Genomic DNA, 24,715 nt, shown 5'->3' with positions numbered 1-24,715 from the left:
TTATATAATAATTCATAATTATAATTATATAATATAATAATAAAATATAATAGTAATTATAATTATGATAATTACTAGGCAACTTTTGCAAAGATATTTCTCTATGATGCAGTCTTGAATAGAAGTGAAATGTTGATTAACAAATGACAAAGGTATTATGCAATTATCTTTTGAAATGTGGGGCTGCAGACCAATGATTAAGATTTGATGTGTAGATTGTATGATTAACAGAGAACTGCTGAATCAATTCGGGTAGTAACGAATTTTACAGCACAGCCTCTCTCAAAGAAGGGATTGGTTGATAGCATACATTCTACAACAAGTAACCTCGAGTTTGGTAGTATGGCGGTTGCGGAAGTGGAGAGGAGGGGGGGGGGGGTGGCGGAGGGGGTGTTATAGATGGAGATCAAGGTCTGAGCAGGTTCAAATAGACATAGGTGACAATAGCTGTGAAGACATGAAGAGGCTTACACGGGATGGATTAACGTAAAACGTATATCGAACCAGTCTTCGAAATTAACAACATTTTAAGAATAACAGGAACGAAAATCTTCTTGAACAGTATGTAAATAAAGGATTACTTTGTTGGAAATTAATATAACTCAGAATCAAAATGTTTCTTTAGTAAAAGTCACCCACAGATTTTGTTGTTTCGTAGTCTGAGCAATTGTCACTGCACCATGTGTAGAATTTGCAACAGTATTCAGTCTTCTGGTGAAAAGGACGTGTAATTGCTTATCATTCTCTTTTTGTCGCATTTAGTGCTGCTGTTATTTGTCAACCACAATCTTTTGTATAGATGAGTGTGTAAAAACACTTGTACTTAGCGTATTGCAATTGTGCCGTTTCATGGTGCAATGTCTTTCCTAAGGCAATGATTTAGAATCCAAAATACTTTTGTACTGCTTTGACGTAATGGGATAACTGTGTGTTGCAGGTCCTTCACATTACTGTTCTGATGTTGATGTTGATTCATTATCAGTTTCTGTGGAATGGCCTTTAGATGCAGCAGCCTAAGTAAGATTTCCGTTTCGGTATGGCCAGTAACAAGAACATAATGTGGTTTTTGCAGCAACAAAACCGGGCTCGTTGTACGTAATGGGATCATAAGTTTCAATCTCATATTCCTTGGATCCATGCTAAGATACAAGCAGTGTTCAGCAAATGCACGACGTGAGATGAGGTCTTCAACTTCATCCATCCACTGAAGGGCTGAGTTTTGCGATATCACAGCCATACTGATAGTATATGAAGTAATGACTTTATCTTGGCTGTTTAACGCAGCTTTAATAATCCGTCAAGAGCACCACATTTCAGACTTCACGTTCGTTTTCAAGCACCTTTGCGTATAACAATTACAAAGTTTTTATACAAACGGCCCACGAAAATGAGACTGACGCCCGAAACTTTTCGGACTTGATGGAATATGAAAGGAACGTTAAACATACGAGACGGAGACCATATATCATATTGTATATTGCTCCAGTCACTTACCCTAGTCGGCGCTGTCAAATTCCTTTGATTTTTGGAGTAGGATTAACAAGAAGGAGACTTAAATAAATTATGAGTGGAAATGTTAAACATTCTAAGTGCCAAATTTCACATTTGTACGGAGTGTACGATAGGCGTTCAATAAGTAATGCAACTAATTTTTTATCGATCAGTTTCAGTTAAAAAAAATGCGGAACTTGTGGCACATCGTGGAATATTCCAGCTTGAACTCCTATAGTTTCATGAATTTCTGATACCTGTCGGCTCCGTATGTAGCCTTCAAAATGGCGTCTGTAACGTTGACGCGTTCCAAACAGAGAATTGTCAGCGAGTTTCTTTTGACGGAAAACCAAAGCATCGTTGGTATTCAGAATTTTCGTGGAGACCTGGCAGTGAACAAAAGCACGGTGAGTTGTTGTGCTGGGCGTCTGCCATCACTGCAAAAAGGTCACGAAACCTGCCTGCTCTCCTGCGAGCCGGCCGATCGCACACAGCTATGACTGCTGCGATGTTGGAACGTGCAGACACTCTCACTGGAAGTGATCGACGAAACACAAACTACCATTTCGCTGCTGAGCTGAATGTCTCTGTTGGTAGTGCTGACATACTCGTGCACCACCTGGGATACTCAGAGGCGTGTATCAGCTGGGTTCCTCACCGTTTAACAGAGGACTGCAACGAGCAAAGAAAGTCCGTCCGTGCAGGACTGCTTGCACGTTACGTGCCAGGTAGTGACAATTTTTTGTCGAACATTGTCAAAGGCGACGAGACATGGATTCATCTCTTCAAACCGGGCCGCGGTGGCCGTGCGGTTCTAGGCGCTACAGTCCGGAACCGCGGGACTGCTACGGTCGCAGGTGCGAATCCTGCCTCGGGCATTGATGTGTGTGATGTCCTTAGGTTAGTTAGGTTTAAGTAGTTCTAAGTTATAGGGGACTGATGACCTAAGATGTTAAGTCCCCTAGCACTCAGAGCCATTTGAACCATTTTCTTTCTTCGAACCGGAACGAAACGGCAAACGATGGAGTTGAGTCATATCACATCTCCCCCGAAGAAAAAGTTCAAAGCCTCATCATAAACCGGTAAAGTCATGGCGACGGTCTTCTGAGAGCCTAAAGGGGTTATTCCGATTTATGTCCTCCACAAAGGTGCAACGGTCAGCTCGGATGTGTATTGTTCAATCCACAGGAAATTGAAGAAACAACTTCAGCGCGATCGTCACTACAAAAATTCAAACAAACCACTCCTCCGTGACAACCCAAGGCCTTAAGCAAATCTGCGTATCCGATGAAAACTCACAAAACTTCAGAGGATTATTCTTCCTCATCCAACCTACATCCCGGATGGCGCACCTCAGAATTTCGTCTCTTTGTCCCATTGAGTGATCATACACTACTGGCCATTAAAATTGCTACACCAAGAAGAAATGCAGATGATAAACGCGTATTCATTGGACAAATATATTATACTAGAACTGACATGTGCTTACATTTTCACGCAATTTGGGTGCATAGATCCTGAGAAATCAGTATCCATAACTACCACCTTTGGCCGCAATAGCCCGCATCTCGTGGTCGTGCGGTAGCGTTCTCGCTTCCCACGCCCGGGTTCCCGGGTTCGATTCCCGGCGGGGTCAGGGATTTTCTCTGCCTCGTGATGGCTGGGTGTTGTGTGCTGTCCTTAGGTTAGTTAGGTTTAAGTAGTTCTAAGTTATAGGGGACGTATGACCACAGCAGTTGATTCCCATAGTGCTCAGAGCCCTTTGAACCATTTGGCCGCAATAACGGCCTTATTACGCCTGGGCATTGAGTCAAACAGAGCTTGGAAGGCATGTATAGGTACAGCTGCCCATGCAGCTTCAACAAGATACTACAGTTCATCAAGAGTAGAGACTGGCGTATTGTGACGAGCCAGTTGCTCGGCCACCATTGACCAGACGTTTTCAATTGGTGAGAGATCTGGAGAATGTGCTGGCCAGAGCAGCAGTCGAACATTTTCTGTATCCAGAAAGGCCCGTACAGGACCTGCAACATGCGGTCGTGCATTATCCTGCTGAAATGTAGGGTTTCGCAGGGATCGAATGAAGGGTAGAGCCACGGGTCGTAACACATCTGAAATGTAACGTCCATTGTTCAAAGTGCCGTCTATGTGAACAAGAGGTGACCGATATATGTAACCAATGGCACGCATACCATCACGCCGGGTGATACGCCAGTAGGCTGACGACGAATACACGCTTCCAATGTGCGTTCACCGCGATGTCGCCAAACACGGATGCGACCATCATGATGCTGTAAACAGAACCTGGATTCATCCGAAAAAATTACGTTTTGCCATTCGTGCACCCAGGTTAGTAGTTGAGTACACCATTACAGGTGCTCTTGTCCGTGACGCAGCGTCAGGGGTAGCCGCAGCCATGGTCTCCGAGCTGATAGTCCATGCTGCTGCAAACATCGTCGAACTGTTCGTGCAGATGGTTGTTGTCTTGCAAACGTCCCCATCTGTTTACTCAGGGATCGAGACGTGGCTGCAGGCGGATAAGACGCCTGTCATCTCGACTGGTAGTGATACGAGGTCGTTGGGACCCACCGATTCCATATTCTGCTAACAGTCATTGGATCTCGACCAACGCGAGCAGCAATGTCGCTTTAAGATAAACCGCAATCGCGATAGGATACAATCCGACCTTTATCAAAGTTTAAACGTGCTGGTACGCATTTCTCCTCCTTACACGAGGCATCACAACAACATTTCTCCAAGCAACGCTGGTCAACTGCTGTTTGTGTATGAGAAATCGGTTGGAAACTTTCCTTATGTCAGCACGTTGTAGGTGTCGCCACCGGCTCCAACCTTGTGTGAATCCTCTGAAAACATAATCATTTGCATATCACAGCATCTTCTTCCTGTCGTTTAAGATTCACGTCTGTAGCTCGTCATCTTCGTGGTGTAGCAATTTTAATGGCCAGTAGTGTACGTGGATGATATGGGAATTATTAATGCAGCAATACGTTGGCTAGTAGAACGTTACGATGCAGGCCCTTCCATTATGGCAGCATAAAACCTTCGCACTGAAATGAGATGTGTTGAAAAACAGGGTTTTGTAGCCAAAAGAGTGGGGAAAAAATGCTGAACTGGAAGTTTGAATAAAACCAACTTGCTCACAGAAAAAAATGTGACTAATTATTTATTGTGTATGACATAACTGTATCCAAAAAATTGAGAAGGTATTGGTAGCGTAGAACTACGCTGCTAACATCATCTCTGCAATAAATAGTGGGGCAAATTACAAAACAAATAATTTATGATGAACGTTCTGGGTACCATACCGGTGAACTGGCTGGTTCTAAGGTTTTTATTTCAACTGCCATTAATACTGAATCTCTACGTTTTATTTATGCTAGTGCAAATACAGGAGTGAAACAGTAATATTGTAACTAGCAAAACTGTAGTCAACGAATTTCATCTCTCATATGCTTTAAAATTCCTACAACGGAATAACAGAGTTAAAGGGGAGGAAAAAATTGTTTCCATATTAACTTCTGTTTCTTACACGACTGCATTCTTGGGATCAGATGTTTAGCGTAGGACATTTGTGCTGTTAAGGAAGAAATGGGTTTTCATAGCGTTTACGAGACGCGTGAAGCTTTGTCTGTTCAGTTCTCCAACTTTTTTTCTGTTTTCAAACCCAAATTACCTCCTCGCATTACAAATATTTTTCTTTTTTATACAAATAGAAGGTTGCATGCACTCTGCTTAATAGCAGGAGCTGTCCACCAGCTAAAATGCAGGAGACCTTGACGCGTAGCACTTGGAAATCCAACGCGGAGTACCACCAGGCAACAGGACCATCCACCATCCAGTAATGAATGTTTTAAACATCTCCTCCGTGATCTGGTAGTTGAAACAAGTCTAGGTACATGAAACAGAATATCAAAACACAATAGCACTGAAAGCGCTTTTTGTGAAAAAATGGCATTTAGAATGTTTGGCAGTTTCACTCTTAAGATAGTGGTTGAGGAACTGATATTAGTATAGTCATATATAGCAAAGAATAACCCAATTCTTAGGTATATTAATAGAAGACTTTAATCAAAACTTTACATATAGTTTAATTTTCCGTCTCACTATTTAATCACGTAATTCAGTATTCTGATGTGTAATTGCCGGCCGAAGTGGCCGTGCGGTTAAAGGCGCTGCAGTCTGGAACCGCAAGACCACTACGGTCGCAGGTTCGAATCCTGCCTCGGGCTTGGATGTTTGTGATGTCCTTAGGTTAGTTAGGTTTAACTAGTTCTAAGTTCTAGGGGACTAATGACCTCAGCAGTTGAGTCCCATAGTGCTCAGAGCCATTTGAACCATTTTTTTGATGTGTAATTCCTGCACCGACACGACAGATTGCTCAAGCAACTACATAGATCTGAAGATGATCGAATAGTGACCGAATCTAGTCATTTGGGAAAACAAGTGCAACTGAGACGGAACGATGTATAAGTTTTTAATTATCAACATATTTGCTGAATTCTCTCTAAGTGAATACGTTCGCTATAATCAAAAGAAATGATGCTGAATACTTTGAAAATCATAACAAATCAAGTCACGTGCACGACAGTTATCTAGTACACACTTAACTAGTGAAAGCGGCTTCACTGTTTCAGTTTTTTATTTCACATAGCGGAGTGTGTCACTAGTATGCGAATGATGAAGTTACTCAACAGAATGAACTTACATCAAGTGAAAAGTCACCTTGTCCCGCTCATCAACTTGCCACTGTAGCCCTTACTTTTTCCTGCACAATGGTCTCCATACAAGCATAAAATTCAATTGACCGTGACATAGCCATTATACAGCAGATCAGCATTTTTTAACAGAGTCCAATGACATCCTTCCTTGCCATTGCTTTTATCTTTAGTAATGTTTTCTTTACTGATGGGGCAGAATATTTATTGTGTTTCTTAGTAAGGGTCTGCCTCCATAGCTCTGTGGTCAGTGTGTCCAGCTGCCAAGCAGTTTTCCGTTAATGAGAAATGCTGTTGTTGTCTAGACGTTATTACAAGATTCAACGAATACTCGTTGTCACATTTAATTGTATTCCACATTAACTGAATGACCGCAGCTTAAATGTCATCAGTAAGTAGTTATATTCATTTTAACCGAGTTTTATAATATGACTCCGCATCTTTGTAATTTGAGGTATGCCTACCTTTTAGAACGATAATAAAATAAAAGTAAAATTTAAAGGCAAGATCATCCCCCTGCTCCTCCTCCCCGGACCACTAGCGTCACCAGTCAGCTAAAACTTATATCTTTGTATAATTTTAAAATTAGTTGTTAGTTGACGCTCAGAATAGTACAGATTTTGATACTGACACTGAACTCGTTTCGTAATTCAAAGGGTTTTTAGAGACTGAAATTTTTAGTAATTTTATTAACTTTTTAAAGTGTATGAGGATATTGAAAGGGTAATGCAGTATGTAAAGGGGGACGAAAATCTAATTGTCATGGGTGACTGGAATGCAGTTGTAGGGGAAGGAGTAGAAGAAAAGGTTACAGGAGAATATGGGCTTGGGACAAGGAATGAAAGAGGAGAAAGACTAATTGAGTTCTGTAACAAGTTTCAGCTAGTAATAGCGAATACCCTGTTCAAGAATCACAAGAGGAGGAGGTATACTTGGAAAAGGCCGGGAGATACGGGAAGATTTCAATTAGATTACATCATGGTCAGACAGAGATTCTGAAATCAGATACTGGATTGTAAGGCGTACCCAGAAGCAGATATAGACTCAGATCACAATATAGTAGTGATGAAGAGTAGGCTGACGTTCAAGCCATTAGTCAGGAAGAATCAATACGCAAAGAAGTGGGATACGGAAGTACTAAGGAATGACGAGATACGTTTGAAGTTTTCTAACGCTATAGATAGAGCAATAAGGAATAGCGCAGTAGGCAGTACAGTTGAAGAGGAATGGACATCTCTAAAAAGGGCCATCACAGAAGTTGGGAAGGAAAACATAGGCACAATGAAGGTAGTTGCGAAGAAACCATGGGTAACAAAAGAAATACTTCAGTTGGTTGATGAAAGGAGGAAGTACAAACATGTTCCAGGAAAATCAGGAATACAGAAATACAAGTCGCTGAGGAATGAAATAAATAGGAAGTGCAGGAAAGCTAAGACGAAATGGCTGCAGGAAAAATGTGAAGACATCGAAAAAGATATGATTGTCGGAAGGACAGACGCAGCATACAGGAAAGACAAAACAACCTTTGGTGACATAAAAAGCAACGGTGGTAACATTAAGAATGCAACGGGAATTCCACTGTTAAATGCAGAGGAGAGAGCAGATAGGTGGAAAGAATACATTGAAAGCCTCTATGAGGGTGAAGATTTGTCTGATGTGATAGAAGAAGAAACAGGAGTAGATTTAGAAGAGATAGGGGATACAGTATTAGAATCGGAATTTAAAAGAGCTTTGGAGGACTTACGGTCAAATAAGGCAGAAGGGATAGATAACATTCCATCAGAATTTCTGAAATCATTGGGGGAAGTGGCAACAAAACGACTATTCACGTTGGTGTGTAGAATATATGAGTCTGGCGTTATACCACCTGACCTTCGGAAAAGCATCATCCACACAATTCCGAAGACGGCAAGAGCTGACAAGTGCGAGAATTATTGCACAATCAGCTTAACAGCTCATGCATCGAAGCTGCTTACATGAATAATATACAGAAGAATGGAAAAGAAAATTGAGAATGCGCCAGGTGATGATCAGTTTGGCTTTAGGAAAAGTAAAGGGACGAGAGAGGCAATTCTGACGTTACGGCTAATAATGGAAGCAAGGCTAAAGAAAAATCAAGACACTTTCATAGGATTTGTCGACCTGGAAAAAGCGTTCGACAATATAAAATGGAGCAAGCTGTTCGAGATTCTGAAAAAAGTAGGGGTAAGCTATAGGGAGAGACGGATCATATACAATATGTACAACAACCAAGAGGGAATAATAAGAGTGGACGATCAAGAACGAAGTTCTCGTATTAAGAAGGGTGTAAGACAAGGCTGTAGCCTTTTGCCCCTACTCTTCAATCTGTACATCGAGGAAGCAATGATGGAAATAAAAGAAAGGTTCAGGAGTGGAATTAAAATACAAGGTGAAAGGATATCAATGATACGATTCGCTGATGACATTGCTATTCTGCGTGAAAGTGAAGAAGAATTAAATGATCTGCTGAACGGAATGAACAGTCTAATGAGTACACAGTATGGGTTGAGAGTAAATCGGAGAAAGACGAAGGTAATGAGGAGTAGCAGGAATGAGAACAGCGAGAAACTTAACATCAGGATTGATGGTCACGAAGTCAATGAAGTTAAGGAATTCTGCTACCTAGGTAGTGAAATAACCAATGACGGACGGAGCAAGGAGGACATCAAAAGCAGACTCGCTATGGCAAAAAAGGCATTTCTGGCCAAGAGAAGTCTACTAATATCAAATACCGGCCTCAATTTGAGGAAGAAATTTCTGAGGATGTACGTCTGGAGTACAGCATTGTATGGTAGTGAAACATGGACTGTGGGAAAACCGGAACAGAAGAGAATCGAAGCATTTGGGATGTGGTGCTATAGACGAATGTTGAAAATTAGGTGGACTGATAAGGTAAGGAATGAGGAGGTTCTACGCACAATCGGAGAGAAAAGGAATATGTGGAAAACACTGATAAGGAGAAGGGACAGGATGATAGGACATCTGCTAAGACATGAGGGAATGACTTCCATGGTACCAGAGGGTGCTGTAAAGGGCAAAAACTGTAGAGGAAGACAGAGATTGGAATACGTCAAGCAAATAATTGAGGACGTAGGTTGCAAGTGCTACTCTGAGATGAAGAGGTTAGCACAGGAAAGGAATTCGTGGCGAGCCGCATCAAACCAGTCAGTAGATTGATGACCAAAAAAAAAAAAAAATTGTTGGAGCTTGATTTTGTATAGCAAACGCATGCCACTCTTTACATGCCTTTCATCTTGTCCAGGTATCTGATGATGACAGATGGTGAAACGTCGTAATAAATAAAGACTATCTTTTAGCACACTTGGAAGTTTTATTCTTAAAATATTCAAGATGATAGTGGGTTCTGCCGGATTTTATTTGCTTTATTGATGAAGTTTTTTGGCCATGTTTGACGTAAAATATGCGGTTGCAGTTCAACAGCCCCAAACACGAGGTGAAGTGTGTTTTGTTGCAGCTCTGGGTCCATTGCTGGTGTCGGCTATAGTGATTTCCACCGTGGCGTTCTTCTCCACGATGGGGGTGTACATCCTCAGCCTACGCCATGTCCTATCTGGGCCTGCGTCCAAGCTCACGGGACCTACCGTCTATGTGATCAGCATATACCCGGTACGTCAGACGTTGCTTGTCTTGTATACACAAAGTATTTAAGCACGTTAAACAGGTCACTCAGAAAGTATATGGGACGATCAAAAACTTTCCGTTTGATTGCGTCGCTCCAGCGTATATGGAATCCAGGACGTCTTCGACACGGGCTTAAAAGCACCAACATTTAGGCAAGAAGTTAGTGTGACGCTTTGAACGGAAACGTTTCCATCGCTACGGGAAAATGTTGAATGAGAGATGAAATGAGTTCCTTGATAATCTTCGGCTAGTAACAGAGAATAAATTGTTAAAAAAATCACTTGAGGTATAAGTGTAAATGGGAAAATCTTGGAGACGCGAGAAAGTACTAGCAGTATTACATGATAGTAAGAAAGGTATTCAAATCATATACAGGATTATCGTGTGTACCCAGAAGCAGATATGCGCTCAGATTACCCTTTATTAATGATGAATATTAGATTGCAGTTGATGAAAATCGCCCGGGAAAATAAATTTGGAAAGAAGTGGGGTACGAAAATACAGGTACAAGATAACTGCGAAGAAGCGTTCGGTAACTGAAGAAATACTTCAGTTCATTGACGAAACAATATAGCATGGAAACAGACAGAAGACAGCAGATTTTTTCGGTTGGTCGGCTTTGATAGGACACCAGGATAACTAAGGAAAATAGATAGAATTTCGAGAAGCCTGCGTTTTGATGAAACAGCTTCTTACCATCAAGAGCAAAGTTAGGTGATAGAAATAGCCAAGTGACAAGTAAACATGGAGACACGGCGGCTACCGACTTCCGGCGTCTTGGCAGCGCTACGGAGCGCCAGCTAACATACACACAGGTACGCACTAGGCACTAGGTAGCAAGTAAACAGCAGTACGACACAACTGCCGCCCGGTTCTCATTCGCTTATTTCCACCAACCACTGGCAAGCAACTAAGCCAACAACAGTTCAGAACGTCTGTATCCACGAATCACAAGAAATATAGCAATTATCGATAAAGGACTTCTAACACACTTGTTCCTCATTCTCATCTCCCTATCAGATTACGATAACAGTCTCTTCCGTCAACATATACGAACTAAAGGTTTTCTCGTTCAGTAGTTAGCAAAAACATCCTGTGTAAAGAAAATTCACTACAGTGACTGAAACGTCGCTGAATTTTACACATTGATAATGCGGTCGTACCCCCTGCAGAATTTTACCGACTACATTCGATGAAATTAAAAGTAGACGTATCATCATTAAGGTGCAAGAGAAATTGTACTTTTAAAAGCAGGGAAGAGAGTAGACAGGTGGACAAAGTACATCAAAGCCTGCAACGAGGGAGACAAGCTGAATGATGCCGTGATGCGAGAAGAAACAGGAATATGTTTTGGAAGACTTGCCGTCAAAAAAGGTGGAAGGCATAGATAACATACTCTAGGAAGCTCTAAAATTATGAGGGAAATGGCAGCTAAACGATTATTCAAGCTGATGTGCAAATTTTATGAAACACTATAGACGTACCATACGAATTTTGAAAAAAGCTTAATCCACATAATTCCGATGGTAGACAACCAGCTTAACAGCTCATACATTCATGTTGCTAATGAGAATATCATACAGTAGAATGGAAAGGACAATTGAGAATCTATTCTATGACGATCATATTGGGTTTAAAAACGGTAAAGATGCCAAAGAGACAGTTCTGACGTTGTGCTTGATAATGCAAGAAAAATCAAGACGTATTCATCGGATTCGTCAACATAGAAAAATGTTCTACAATGTAAACTGGGGCGCTATAGGTGTACGGTATGCTGTAGGTAAAGGTGATTAAAAAATAATATGTACAAGAACCAAGAGGGCAAAATAAGAATGACTCAGAACAGAAACGGGACAAGATAATAACGTACGATATGATACGATATTACAGTGCCTGTGTTATTCCGAATTACGATGCAAAGCTCCTTCGGACATGCGTGGATGAAAGTGAACCATTTGTGGTAAACAAAAAGACAAGAGGAGAACAGAAGGTTTTAGAATGTGGTGATGCAGAAGATTGGTGACCATTTGATGGGTAGATACGTTAACAGATGAAGAGGTACTATATCTAATCAGGGACAAACTATGTGACAGAACTTAAATAAAAAGGATATGTTTGTAGAACACGTCTGAAGCAGAAAGAAAGAGTCCGTTTAGTGCTGGAGTGACGTAATAGGTAAAAACCGTAAAGAGAGGAAAAGGCTAATAACAGTGAGCAGGCTATGTTGGAGATAAGTTGCACTACTTGTACACAGATGAAGTAACTTATACATGACAGAGAATTATAGAGGCTTCAAAGTGCAGCCTATGCATACAACGCAAACATTGTTTGAAGAAGGACATTGTTCCATCAGGCTGTTTTAAATTATTGTATTTGCAGTACTAGTTTCTGACACTCATCATTCTGAAATGCATCTAAAAACCATGACACATCATAAAAAGCAGAGCTAAAACATGAGATTATACAACTACAGTGGATGTGGCGTTATGCAAACATATTAATTACCTATAGTAACACGTAAGGTTCAATCGTCCTCGTTTCATCAAAAAATCACATGCTAGGCGTATTTGTGCACAGCGGTCGTCAACTTTTTTATTGTCATTTCAGCCCCCTCGCCCCATTGGGCCGCTAATGGTGCAGTATCCCGCTCTTCAGCCTATACATTAACAGAAAATAAATGAAGAAATGACAAAACATGTCTATGTGTGCAAAATTTAAAAAGGTTGTAAAATATAATGTAGTGCTGATTATAAATATACAGAGTGGTTTTCGTGGTTTAAAGTTTATAAAGGAAATAAAAAGTGTGGCAGATAAAGATAAAAAGACAAAATAGACGTTTAAAAATATTAAAAATGAAACAGCAACGTTCGTTAAAGAGAAGCACTACACTTTCACTAAAAAGCTGAAGGACCTGCGCTGGCTGACGACGTCGCGAGGAGATTAAACTTTAGTGTCGTTGTGGGTACACATCTGCGGAAAGACGGTAGGCCATAAGGCGGATAGCGACGAAGATAGAAAGGAAGGATGAGTTCGATGGGTGGGCAGGGCCATAGTATGAGCAGAGGAAAGGAGGGAGTGAAATGAGGGAGGAAAGAAGAGGGAGCCCTAAAGTCCATTGGAAACATGTGGGAAAAGCTATAGTTGGTAGAATGGATAAATATCGGAGTGGGGTTTCACTATCCGGGAGAGGGAGCCGGTTAAGGTTGCGTTGGGATATGATGTGAAATGTGTGTAGGTGTAGGGAAGTTGTTTATAAAGGTGCGGCAGCATAACATGGTTGGTGATCAGAGGGGAAACAATGGGTTTATTAGAACGTAGTTTGCTGATAATATAGGAGATGCAGAGGTGTTCGATGTGGTTCAGAAAGTGTAGGAATTTGATGACATGGTAGATAACCCATGTGGTGAATGGTAAAGTAGAGCATAAGCGAGAAGAAGCGCATAGCCTTCGAGGGTTTGATGGGGCCTTTTAGAACTCTGGTAGGGTGGAGATTTCTTCGTCAATGGTCCTCATCCACAATACGATGTGCATGGCACGACAGTCCTTAGAAAAACAATAGCATTACTTCATTATTAAAATGCCATATCCAGTCAGAAGCACCAGGAAAAGAAATATTGTAATGTCTCCTTCAGATCGCACTACATATGCCTGTTCGTGTGCACGATTGCGTGAGAAAATTGTTTACTGTCAGTCAGAGAATAAAAATACAAGAATCTTACTGTTCTGTCGATATGATTTCAGAGTATATCTCTCTGTCATACTAAAAATTATATTTGAGATGTGGGAGATATGCAGACTTATGTACACAAATCGGTGTCACACCGAAGTTATTTGTTTTGCCTTAGATTCATTGCTATTATTTGAAGGGCTTATTTCAATAGTGTTACAAGTCCATTTTTGTTCATTCTGGGATACAGAGCCCTAAAGTTAAATGGGCGCTGAAAAATCTGCGGTTGAGATACCAGAACTATTGAGGCATAAGGCTTCTTGCTAGAGATGAACCTTTCTTTCTGTTTGTTTGGACCATTAATGTCAGAAGCGTTATAGACAGAAAAGTGGAGGTAATGGACTTGTACCAGTATTGAAATAAGCCCTTCATTCTATCTTCATTATTCACTATGTTGGCACTGGTTAGTATGTGGTTAACATGTTCGTTTTGCCAGCACTTCAATTCTGATGACTGTTCTCCATACTGCGATGTGCTGTGCTGCTGTTATCGGGTTCCCTGTGATGTAGTTTTACAATAAAGGAGTAGGTATAATATGACCCATTCTTCAGCTTCGTGTATCAAGATATTAGTTTTGCGATTTGACAATATATACTCGTAGATCACCTACTAATATTTTGTCAATTATACATCGTATAAATGCTTATGTACTACTCATGAAATAAGTGTTGACAGTTGTCTTAACAACATGATTTGTCTATATAAGTACTAACATCTCCCATACAACTGTTAGTATAAGAAAGACATATACTCTGAAATTGTATAGATAGTGCAGCTGGATTCTTGCACTTTTATTCTATGACACTTCAGAATTTTCCGACACGATCATGCACATATGGCAATTGCATGTGATTTGTAGTACACATTACAAGGTTTGTTTTCCTGGTGCTTCTGACTGGATGTAGTATTTTAATAAGATAGTAATGTTATTGATCTCGTAAACAATATCATATAAAGCATCTTATATTTTAGATGAGGACTGCTGGCGACCATTCTGTGCACAGTTATCCTTGGCATGTGATTTTCTTGATGAAACGACAACGATGTACCCACATCTGTTACTACAGGGAGCTAATGTGTTTCTATAGCGCTGTACCCAGTGTAGTTCCTGACAATCACTTAATGACGGCTGCTGGTATAAGATTGCTCCAACTGTGTGCAGAAAAACATTCTTGTTCTCAATTCTGGAGAAGTTCACCCCTCTGTGCCGAAGGAGCAGCTACACTATGTGATCAAAAGTATTGGGAAACCTAGCTGCAAATGACTTACAAGGTCGTGGCGCCCTCCATCGGTAATGGTGGAATTCAGTATGGTGTTGGTCCACCCTTGACCTTGGTGACAGCTTCCACTCTCGCAGGCAACGTTCAATCAGCTCTCCTTTTTTATAGAGTGTTATGTTGTTTAGATGCTCTTAAGAATGGACAGTTTCCAAAACTAGTAGCGCAAACAAAATAATTTTAAAAACAACGAGGTGGAATAATGATCTTCTTCAAATTTATTGAGGCTGGGGGGATCGCCAAGTCGAAAATGACAAATTTAGTGATAATTCCCTCCAGATGTCTGTTTTATATCTGGATGTATTATTTTCTCTGATTCTGTTGGGATGCATCCGCCGAGCACCGTGGGAACTAAGCCAACAGTGAGCTGGTTAGCTGGTGATTCCAGGTGGCGTCGGTGGTGGCGTTCATGTCGGTGCTGCTACCACGCTCGTTCTACCTGATGGTGGCGCTGGAGCAGGACCTGTTCGCCATCTCCGTGTACCAGATGTTCTGCCTGCTGGTGGTCTACTGCGAGCAGCAGGGCGTCGGCCCTGGGGGGCTGGCCGCCCCCACCCACGCTGACACCGGCTCTGGAGCCTTCTGGAGGCTGCCCTTCCGTCGCAGCTGTTGTCACCCCATGCGCTTTACCAGGTACCTGCCAGCTCTTTGACACCTACCATAGATTGTGTGATGTTCTCAGGCATTCAGATTGGTAGAGTCGTTCAATGATGCGATATTTCGGCATTTTCAGACGACCCTGATGACAGTTTTCCGCTTGACTCCATTTTCCTAAGCTGTGTTCAAAAATTATGTAATGTCAAGAGTGAGATTGCGCGATTTTTTTGTTGTTGTGCTGATTAATATCACTGATCTCTACTGTGTTAGCCATACAGGGTATTTATAGTCTGTTGACAACTTTCTGGCTGAGTTTCCAAGGTTGTGCAGGAAGCTGAGGAGGTAAGTCCTGCCTATTAAAGCACAACATAGTATCAGCTGCAGAGAGATTGGCACTAAGGATGGAAGTAGCTGAGCCCTATTACACCTGTGCTTCCTACTGGTTTGGCATGGTAGAACGTGACAGTGACTTCCTAACGGCTGCTATAGAGCTCGTACAAGATTACTTCACCTGTGCGTAGAAAAGCATTAAAAGCATTCTTGTTCTCAGTTCTGGAAGAGTCCACCCCTCTGTGCCAAAGGGGCAGCTACCTCAGTTGCCTGTCGCATACTGAGCTGTGCCCTTCATCCGTTACGATTGAAACTCTCTCCGCCCGCCTCAAACACATTGCAGGAATGGAGGTCTGTACATACCAGTTGCACTGCAGCCTTTCTCAAATGATTTTAAAGAAACTATTCTGTAAAATAAATGGTTCTCACGCGGCTCATAGCCTCAATCGTCAGCTTCATGAGGAACTGCCTATCATTTCTTTAACAGTCATATTTATTGTGATATTTGTGGTGTCTTGAATCAGACCACCCCACAGACGTCGTGAAGTTGACAATGGAACTGCAAGTTTTTTTTAGATGACGATAGCGTTCACTTGGCATCTCGAAGAGCCAATGTTACACATCCACTGAGTCATTTTCCAGTGGCCCTGTGCTTCCTACTTGCTTGGCATGATATAGCATGACAATCACTTTCTAAAGGCTGTTATAGAGCTTGTACAAGATTACTTCACCTGTGTGGAAATAGGAAGGCCAGCGGTAGCCAGAAAGCCTACTTGTGGCCACGTCACTACAGTACAATCGTTCGTGCTCAGTACTACTTGCCTCTTCTTTGGTGACCTTGTGATGGCTGGACTGTCTATTGCTGCATTATTTGTAATGAGTATCGTGCCTTTGAGGAAACACAAGTTAAGTAAATCTTTTGTTTATTGTGTTAACTTGTTTCTAAGCTGTCCAGCCGTTCTATGACGACAGTTGCTCTACCACTCTGTAACGCACTTCTCATTACTGTTGTGTTTGAAGTCATACGAAGCCACATTCCTATATTTAGTAAAATTCTGTACGAAATTCGAATAGTTTGCAATAAAGAATAGGGGTCGCTTTGAGATTGGGTGTTGTCCATGTTACATCACGTTTTGCTGGATGCGAAATGTAGCTAACACATTCAATTCTTCTTTAAACTCGAAACTAAAACTGTATCTATCTCCAAAATAGAGAAAATGGATTGTGTAAGGAGTGATCAAAGAGTTTCGAGTTGGCCGTACTCTCGTGAATCGGTACGTCAAGAGGCAAAATCTCTGTCAGTACGGAGGCACATCTCACTGATGCACCAGGTTGAAGTTACCTGTCTGGTAAAACACTGTGTGCTGCTGCACGAAGAAGTCTGTAACCACTTACTGCACGTCCTCGTCTGACAGGAATCGTCTGCCCTTCTAGGTCTTTGATGAGGGATTTAGGGGTGTGATAATCGCATTCAAGCAGAACTACAGGATGCCTGCACGAATGTATCTCACCTGTCTGTAATCGTTGAGGCTGGCCCGTTAGATCGACTGGGGTATTGTGTCAAACAGCGACCAGCATTGAAACTGGCGCATTATTTCCATAAAAAGAGTCGTATAGCTGACTCTAGGTGAGCCGCTTGCCGGAATGGTTGAACTTCCTCCACGCACATCGTCCCATTTCTGTGTCTACATCCACAGCTACGTTTACATACATACTCCGCAAACCAACTGTAAGTAGGCTGTTTATGTTTTCTTATTGGTAACGCCACGTAGCGCTCTGTATGAAAATCACTGGCTGTGCTGTGTGCAGTCTGTGGCTAGTTTGCATTGTTGTCTGCCATTGTAGTGTTGGGCAGCTGGATGTCAGTAACTGCTACATTTGTCAGTAACAAATGTAGCAGTATGCCTTTAAATGCTTCGATGTCTTCCTTTAATCCGACCTGGTGCGGAACTCACATACTCAAGGATGGCTTGTATTAGTGTTCCATACGGTTTCTCTGATGAGCTACAGTTCCTCAAAATTCTCCCAACAAAGTGAGGTCGACCATTCACCTTCCCTAGTACCTTCGTTATGTGGCCGTTCCATTTCGTAGCGCTTCCAACGTTATAACTAGCTGTATAATCGACGCGATCGTGTTCAGCAGAAAACTACTAACGCTATATTCGAACAAAAAAGTAGCCAGCCGCTATGGCCGAGCGATTCTAGGTGCTTCAGTCCGGAACCGCATGACTGCTATAGTCACAGGTTCGAGTCCTGCCTGGGGCGTGGGTGTGAGTGATGTCCTTAGGTTAGTTATGTTTACGTAGTTCTGAATTCTAGTGGGATGATGACCTCAGATGTTAAGTTCCATAGAGCTCAGAGCCATTTGAACCATTTTTAACAACACAAATTTGTTTTTCTTACTCATTTGCATTAAATTAACCTTCCTACATTTGAAGCAAGCTACCGCTCATCACACTAACTATAAAGTTTGTCTAAGTCATCATGTACCCTAATACAGTCACTTGACGACGACACCTTTCCATACACCACAGTGTCATCAGCAAGCGGTCGCAGATTGCTTGCCCACCCTGTCTGTCAGATCATTATATAGAGAAAAATAGCAGTCCTATCACAACTCGTGACGATAACCTTGTCTTTGATAAACACTTGCCTTCGAGGACAACGTGGTGAGTTGAGTTACTTAAGAAATCTTCGAGCCATTTACATATCTGAGAACATATTCCGCATGCGCTTGTCTTCGCTAATAGTCTGCAGCTGGGCACCATGTCAAAAGCTTTCCCGAAAATCTAGGAATATGGCCTCTGCCTGTTGCCCTTCATCCACTGAATTCAGAACATCTTCAAGAATTCTGCATTCTTGAGGACAATTAAAAGTTCTGTCGTATATGCGTTTGAGTTGTTGAATGTAAAACATAGGTGTAAAGTGCATTATTATGTTTTCATTGTATGGTGATGACAGAATGGAGAGGATAATATCCGGTGCTGGCACCGCCAAGTTTAGCATCCCCCTCAGAAAAAGGATCAAGATTGTCACATGGCCTCACTTCTAGGGTCACTGCAGAGAATATAATCTTCCCTCGGGCATGGGTGTGTGTGTTTGTCCGTAGGATAATTTAGGTTAAGTAGTGTGTAAGCTTAGCGATTGATGACCTTAGCAGATAAGTCCCATAAGATGTCACACACATTTTAACATTTTTGACATTGGCACAAGAACTACTGGCCTACGTTGGTGGCCAAATATTGGCAGTTAAAATGCTATCCACCACCAGGATTCGAACCAGAATACCTCTAAGTTGAGCACTACCGAATGGCTGTACGTTTGCGACCTCAGATACGAAAGCGTGTAAACATTTTCTTTCCGCAATTAACATGATCCTCTTTTGAGCTTTAGTCAAACAGAGAGGAATCAATCGGAGACAGATCTTTTTCACAACTGAATATTTGTGCAAAACTGAATGTGCTACAGTCTTCGATAGCCACAAGAATGTCTTTTGCCGTGACGAACCGCTTCAGCCATCTTGCTCACAATGTCGAAGAGCTTGGGAACAACAACCAGTTGTCGTTGAGCTTCACGAAATGCTTCGTTGCCGGAAGCACGATCACAACGAATTGCAAACCTGTTCTGAGGTCTTCACTGAATACGACTGATTACTAAAAATTGAAATAAGCGATTAGAGTCATTGTAGTTGATTTGTTCATTAAGAAAATCATAAAAAATTACCAACCTAAACTTTAACATGAAATTTCCAAAGTTTTAACAACACTGTTCCTTCCAATGCTTCCTGTTAACAAACTACTAAGCTGCCATTGCTTAAACAATAAGAACGGACAAAACTTCCTGGCAGATTAAAACTGTGTGCCCGACCGAGACTTGAACTCGGGACCTCTGCCTTTCGCGGGCAAGTGCTCTACCATCTGAGCTACCGAAGCACGACTCACGCCCGGTCTCACAACTTTACTTCTGCCAGTATCTCGTCTCCTACCTTCCAAACTTTACAGAAGCTAGAATGAGATTTTCACTCTGCAGCGGAGTGTGCGCTGATATGAAACTTCCTGGCAGATTAAAACTGTGTGCCCAACCGAGACTCGAACTCGGGACCTTTGCCTTTCGCGGGCAAGTGCTCTACCAACTGAGCTACCGAAGCACGACTCACGCCCGGTACTCACAGCTTTACTTCTGCCAGTACCTCGTCTCCTACCTTCCAAACTTTACAGAAGCTCTCCTGCGAAACTTGCAGAACTAACACTCCTGAAAGAAAGGGTATTGCGGAGACATGGCTTAGCCACAGCCTGGGGGATGTTTCCAGAATGAGATTTTCACTCTGCAGCGGAGTGTGCGCTGATATGAAACTTCCTGGCAGATTAAAACTGTGTGCCCGACCGAGACTCGAACTCGGGACCTTTGCCTTTCGTGGGCAAGTGCTCTACCAACTGAGCTACCGAAGCACGACTCACGCCCGGTACTCACAGCTTTACTTCTGCCAGTACCTCGTCTCCTACCTTCCAAACTTTACAGAAGCTCTATTTGTTTTATGTGGTCATTCCATTTAAGGTCGCTCTGGATGGTTACTCCTAGCTGTTTTATGGTAGATACTGTGTCAAGCGGTTTGTCATCACCAGTGCAACTGCACAGCAGTGGATTTCTTTTCCTATTTATGTGCAATATACTCCATTTTCTTACATTCAAAGTCAATTGCCAGATCCTGCATCATTCATCAATTCTCTGGACTTCATTCTGCAAGTCGTCGCTACCTTCTGGCGTTGCTACTTTGTTATAGACAAGCGCATAATCTGCGAACAACCTCAAAGAGCAACCGGCGATTTTTACTATGTCATTTGAAGGGTTTATTTCAATAGTGGACAAGTCCATTTTTGTTCAATTTTAGGTACAGAGTCCTTAAATTAAATGAGCTCTGAAACATCTGCAGTTGAAGTACCAGAAATATTCAAGAATATGGCTTCTTGCTAGAGATGAACCTTTCTTTCTGTTTCTGATAATTGCGATACTGGACTGTCTGTGTTGTTAACAAGAACGATGCAATGTCCATATGTAGATGCACTCACAACACAGGCACTTCAATATCGTATATGACTGGCTGTTTCGTTTTAATGGCCGTCATCATATCAAGAAATATGACTGCGAACAATATCATAGATAAGGCTGGGCTTGGCTTTCCACGTGGCGATGATGATGTCCTAGGTAAAAGGGGCTTTGCTTGGTACATCATGGGTGGGGCACCGAGCTGGGCAAGTGACGACAGTGGTCCAATGTGGGCCAAAGTGAGCCATAACCTCCACAGCCATACTACTATCATTAATTTTAAATTTCAGTAGCGCCATCTAGTGGTCGTTTGTAATATAAAGTAATGGACCACCCTGTGTGACCTTATTATTATTGTTCTCCACAAGCCAGCTGTATACTCATTTATTGCAATCCCTGGTTGATATGTGGAAGTCGTTTTCCGTCGAAGTAAATATCTAACTTAGATTCCCACGAAATCCGACAAGCTTAATCTTGCACTGTGTTTGTTCCAGGAGGTTGCTGCTGAAACTGCGGCTGGCCGTGCTACAGATGCCAGTGGTGCTGTGGATCATGTACGGCGTCTGTTACGCCCTCTGGTCTGAAGACGAGGTGAGAAAATACAACACCGCCACAGCCTTCTGTAGCCAGAAGTAGTCGGTAAATCAATACATTAAATGTGCAACACGTGAAAAATACTTGCGTACTCCATCGTAAAAAATAGATAATCATCCTGTCACCACACTACTCAAATGTACCCCTTTCCTTTAACTACATTCGACCTCCTACATTACGTGCTTTCTCCAATATTTACATATTTTTCCTTCACTCCAAAACGTCCTGCATCGCATGACCTCCAGAAAAGATGGTGGAATTACATCGCCTCTAAAACTCTATCCACCTCACAGTCTGAGAATATGATCCTCGTCATCCCATCCGCACCGTATGTTCCTAGGAGACTCTTCTTAAAATGCAGTCCAAATAAAGATCCAAGGCACTTCTCCTCTTTTTCGTGTTACATGCCATTTTGTACCGCACTGAGATTCGAATCTGAACCCCTTTTTTCGTGAGCAGTGTGGCATCAACGGGCCTGCCCGTTCACTGTTCACAGATAACACGAATGCTGCACTAGCCACAGACACATGTCCATAGGCCTAGATCCACAGCGGTTCTCCCACGACGGTGTGGGACTAGCATGCGGGGTGCATGGATACAGTGGGCAGTTTCAATTCTCTATAGCTTTGGTATGTTTACTAATAAGAGGAAGGCTTCAGACAAGGCGAACCGATTCGACTCATATTTCTCACATTTCGCAGTTCGCTTGCGTACAATCTAAAATGAAAGACTGTAAGATAGTTTGACTCAATGCCTCCCTTCCCCACCGATTTTTGAGAAAAACAGGCCTAAAATCCATGAAAAGCAGTTGGCTCCAAATTGACAAGATCGGTAGAAAATCAGAAATTCAGCACGTTTAATAATAATGTATGGCATACGCGAACGCATCATTTCCCAGAAATCGATAAAAAATATTTTTTTGACTGCCAATTATGTACACGTTAAGTCAACCTTGTGCAATGAAAGCGCCGCATTTGGCTTGGGACCAGAGAAACTGTGTTCGATTCCCAAGTACGTTCATTTATTTCATTTTTCCGTTTCTTATTTGGTAGGAATAAGAGAATTAACGAAGTAACCAAATTAACGAAGAATAATAACAAGGCAGGCAAATAAATTTCTCTAACGACTTGGTTCAGTAAAGAATTAAAATTATAAGCCACGTTATACGAAAACTATTCCGAGTAAGAGTGCTTCGACAACGAGCATTCGACGCATTTCATCAGATAAGGGAAAGAGACAAACCCTTGTAGCAGAAGGCAGTATACACAGAATAACACATCTGTATACGGCGTAATATTCCATAGCACCACCCAGGGAAATTTTACTTATAATGAACAAATGATTAATTTGGTCCTCATGGTGTAGAAAAGATCAATCGTTTACACGGCACATTAAAAAATGTTTACGCACTTCCTCCAAATACGGTAAATTGGCAAATTAAATTTGCGAACCTTATCTTGAGAACATTTTGAAATCGTACTGGCAGAAGTAAAGCTGGGAGGACGGGGCGTGAGTATTGCTTGGGTAGCTTCGTTGGTAGAGCACTTGCCCGCGAATAGCAAAGGTCCCGAGTTCGAGTCTCGGCCCCGGCACACAGTTTTAATCTGCCAGGAAGTTTCATATCAGCGCACACTCCACTGCAGAGTGAAAATTTCATTTTAATAATGTCATGTATGACAGCAAGTTTGTAGTTGGCGAGGGTCAACTGATTTACACGGTAGAAGCAATAGAGCCAAACTGCACACCTCGTGCCAGCAAAGTGATTTTCCTTTTTTATCGCCAAGATAAAGATTTTATTTCGAGGCTTCAGAATTTCAATCTGCTCTTGGAAAACACAGAGGGAATTGCACAACCACTCAGGCGTAATAACAATTGACATCATAATTCATTACCAACATTGAGCACCAACTTTTCAGGCAATGTTATCTTATGGCTAACAATTAATTCCAGAAAAATAAATATTTTTAAATCCGACCAAGTCTGTTTTACGCCACATCTTCGAAAGGATAACTGGGCGAAGATTGCATTTATTAGATGTTCTTGGTGAGGCGAATATATTTGTTTCCAATGTTTTTTTACAAAAAGTACCATGAAAAAAATGGTTCACATGGCTCTGAGCAGTATGGGACTTAACATCTTAGGTCATCAGTCCCCTAGAACTTAGAACTACTTAAACCTAACTAACCTGAGGACATCACACACATCCATGCCCGAGGCAGGATTCGAACCTGCGACCGTAGCGGTCGCGCAGTTCCAGACTGAAGCGCCTAGAACCGCTCGGCCACTTCCGCCGGCAAGTATCATCCACCAAGTTGTTCTATAGAAATGTAGGACATGTAACGGAGTGCGTGAAAGAATCATCGCAAAAAACTATGTTTAAATTTTTAGTTCGTTACTAATACAAGTGATCTGTGGAGCTTAGCTTCTTATTATTTCCTATAGATTTACTTCCCCCCGAGCGTGTAATTTGAGATCCCTCCATTGTGAAGGTAGGTTACCAAATTTAAAAAGAGAAATGGGTAGTTTAAAGTTAGGTATAGTGGAAATACTATACCTAAATTTAAATGGATAGGTTAATGTTAGGTACAGTGGAAATCCCCCCCCCCCCCCCATGAACCATTGACCTTGCCGTGGGTGGGGAGGCTTGCGTGCCTCAGCGATACAGATGGCCGTACCGTAGGTGCAACCTCAACGGAGGGGTATCTGTTGAGAGGCCCGACAAACGTGTGGTTGCTGAAGAGGGGCAGCAGCCTTTTCAGTAGTTGCAGGGGCAACATTCTGGATGATTGACTGATCTGAACACTAACCACAACGGCCTTGCTGCGCTGGTACTGGGAACGGCTGAAAGCGAGGGGAAACTACAGGCGTAATTTTTCCCGAGGGCATGCAGCTTTACTGTATGGCATGGAGAGCTGCATCAAACAAGTCTCAGGAGTGAAAACCACAACAACAACAACATAGTTTTACTTATTTTACTAATCCTCTCATTCCTACCAATTTCGAAACGAGAAAAAATAGGAATAAAGAAAAAGAAATGAATGGAACACAGGTTTTCTGCTCTGCAGCCTTGGTCGCTACTCCATCGGCGCTTTCGTTGCACAGCGCTTACTTTACGGATACACAAGAGACAGTCAAAGAAGTGTCTGTCATCGATTTCTAGAAAAATATACATTCCGGACCTCATATATGATGATGAAAATTACTCAGTGTTCAAGTAACTATCGATTCCGTCAGTTTTGAGTCGACTTTGGGTCAAG

General features: G+C 42.0%; 1 protein-coding gene across 1 annotated transcript in view; it reads left to right on the top strand.

Moving 5' to 3' along the window:
• LOC126101399 (organic solute transporter alpha-like protein) overlaps nucleotides 1–24,715 on the top strand; it is a 46,698-nt gene that overhangs the window by 1,966 nt on the left and 20,017 nt on the right. Inside the window, exons 2-4 of the mRNA XM_049912063.1 lie at nucleotides 9,724–9,875; nucleotides 15,283–15,527; nucleotides 21,359–21,455. Of these exons, the coding sequence (XP_049768020.1) occupies nucleotides 9,724–9,875; nucleotides 15,283–15,527; nucleotides 21,359–21,455 (494 nt within the window). The remainder of the gene's footprint in view (nucleotides 1–9,723; nucleotides 9,876–15,282; nucleotides 15,528–21,358; nucleotides 21,456–24,715) is intronic.

This window comes from Schistocerca cancellata, chromosome 9 (genome assembly GCF_023864275.1).
Source record: "Schistocerca cancellata isolate TAMUIC-IGC-003103 chromosome 9, iqSchCanc2.1, whole genome shotgun sequence".
Classification (NCBI taxonomy): domain Eukaryota; kingdom Metazoa; phylum Arthropoda; class Insecta; order Orthoptera; family Acrididae; genus Schistocerca; species Schistocerca cancellata.
Note: the sequence above shows the minus strand (reverse complement) of the source record. Positions and strands in the feature narration are given on the sequence as shown.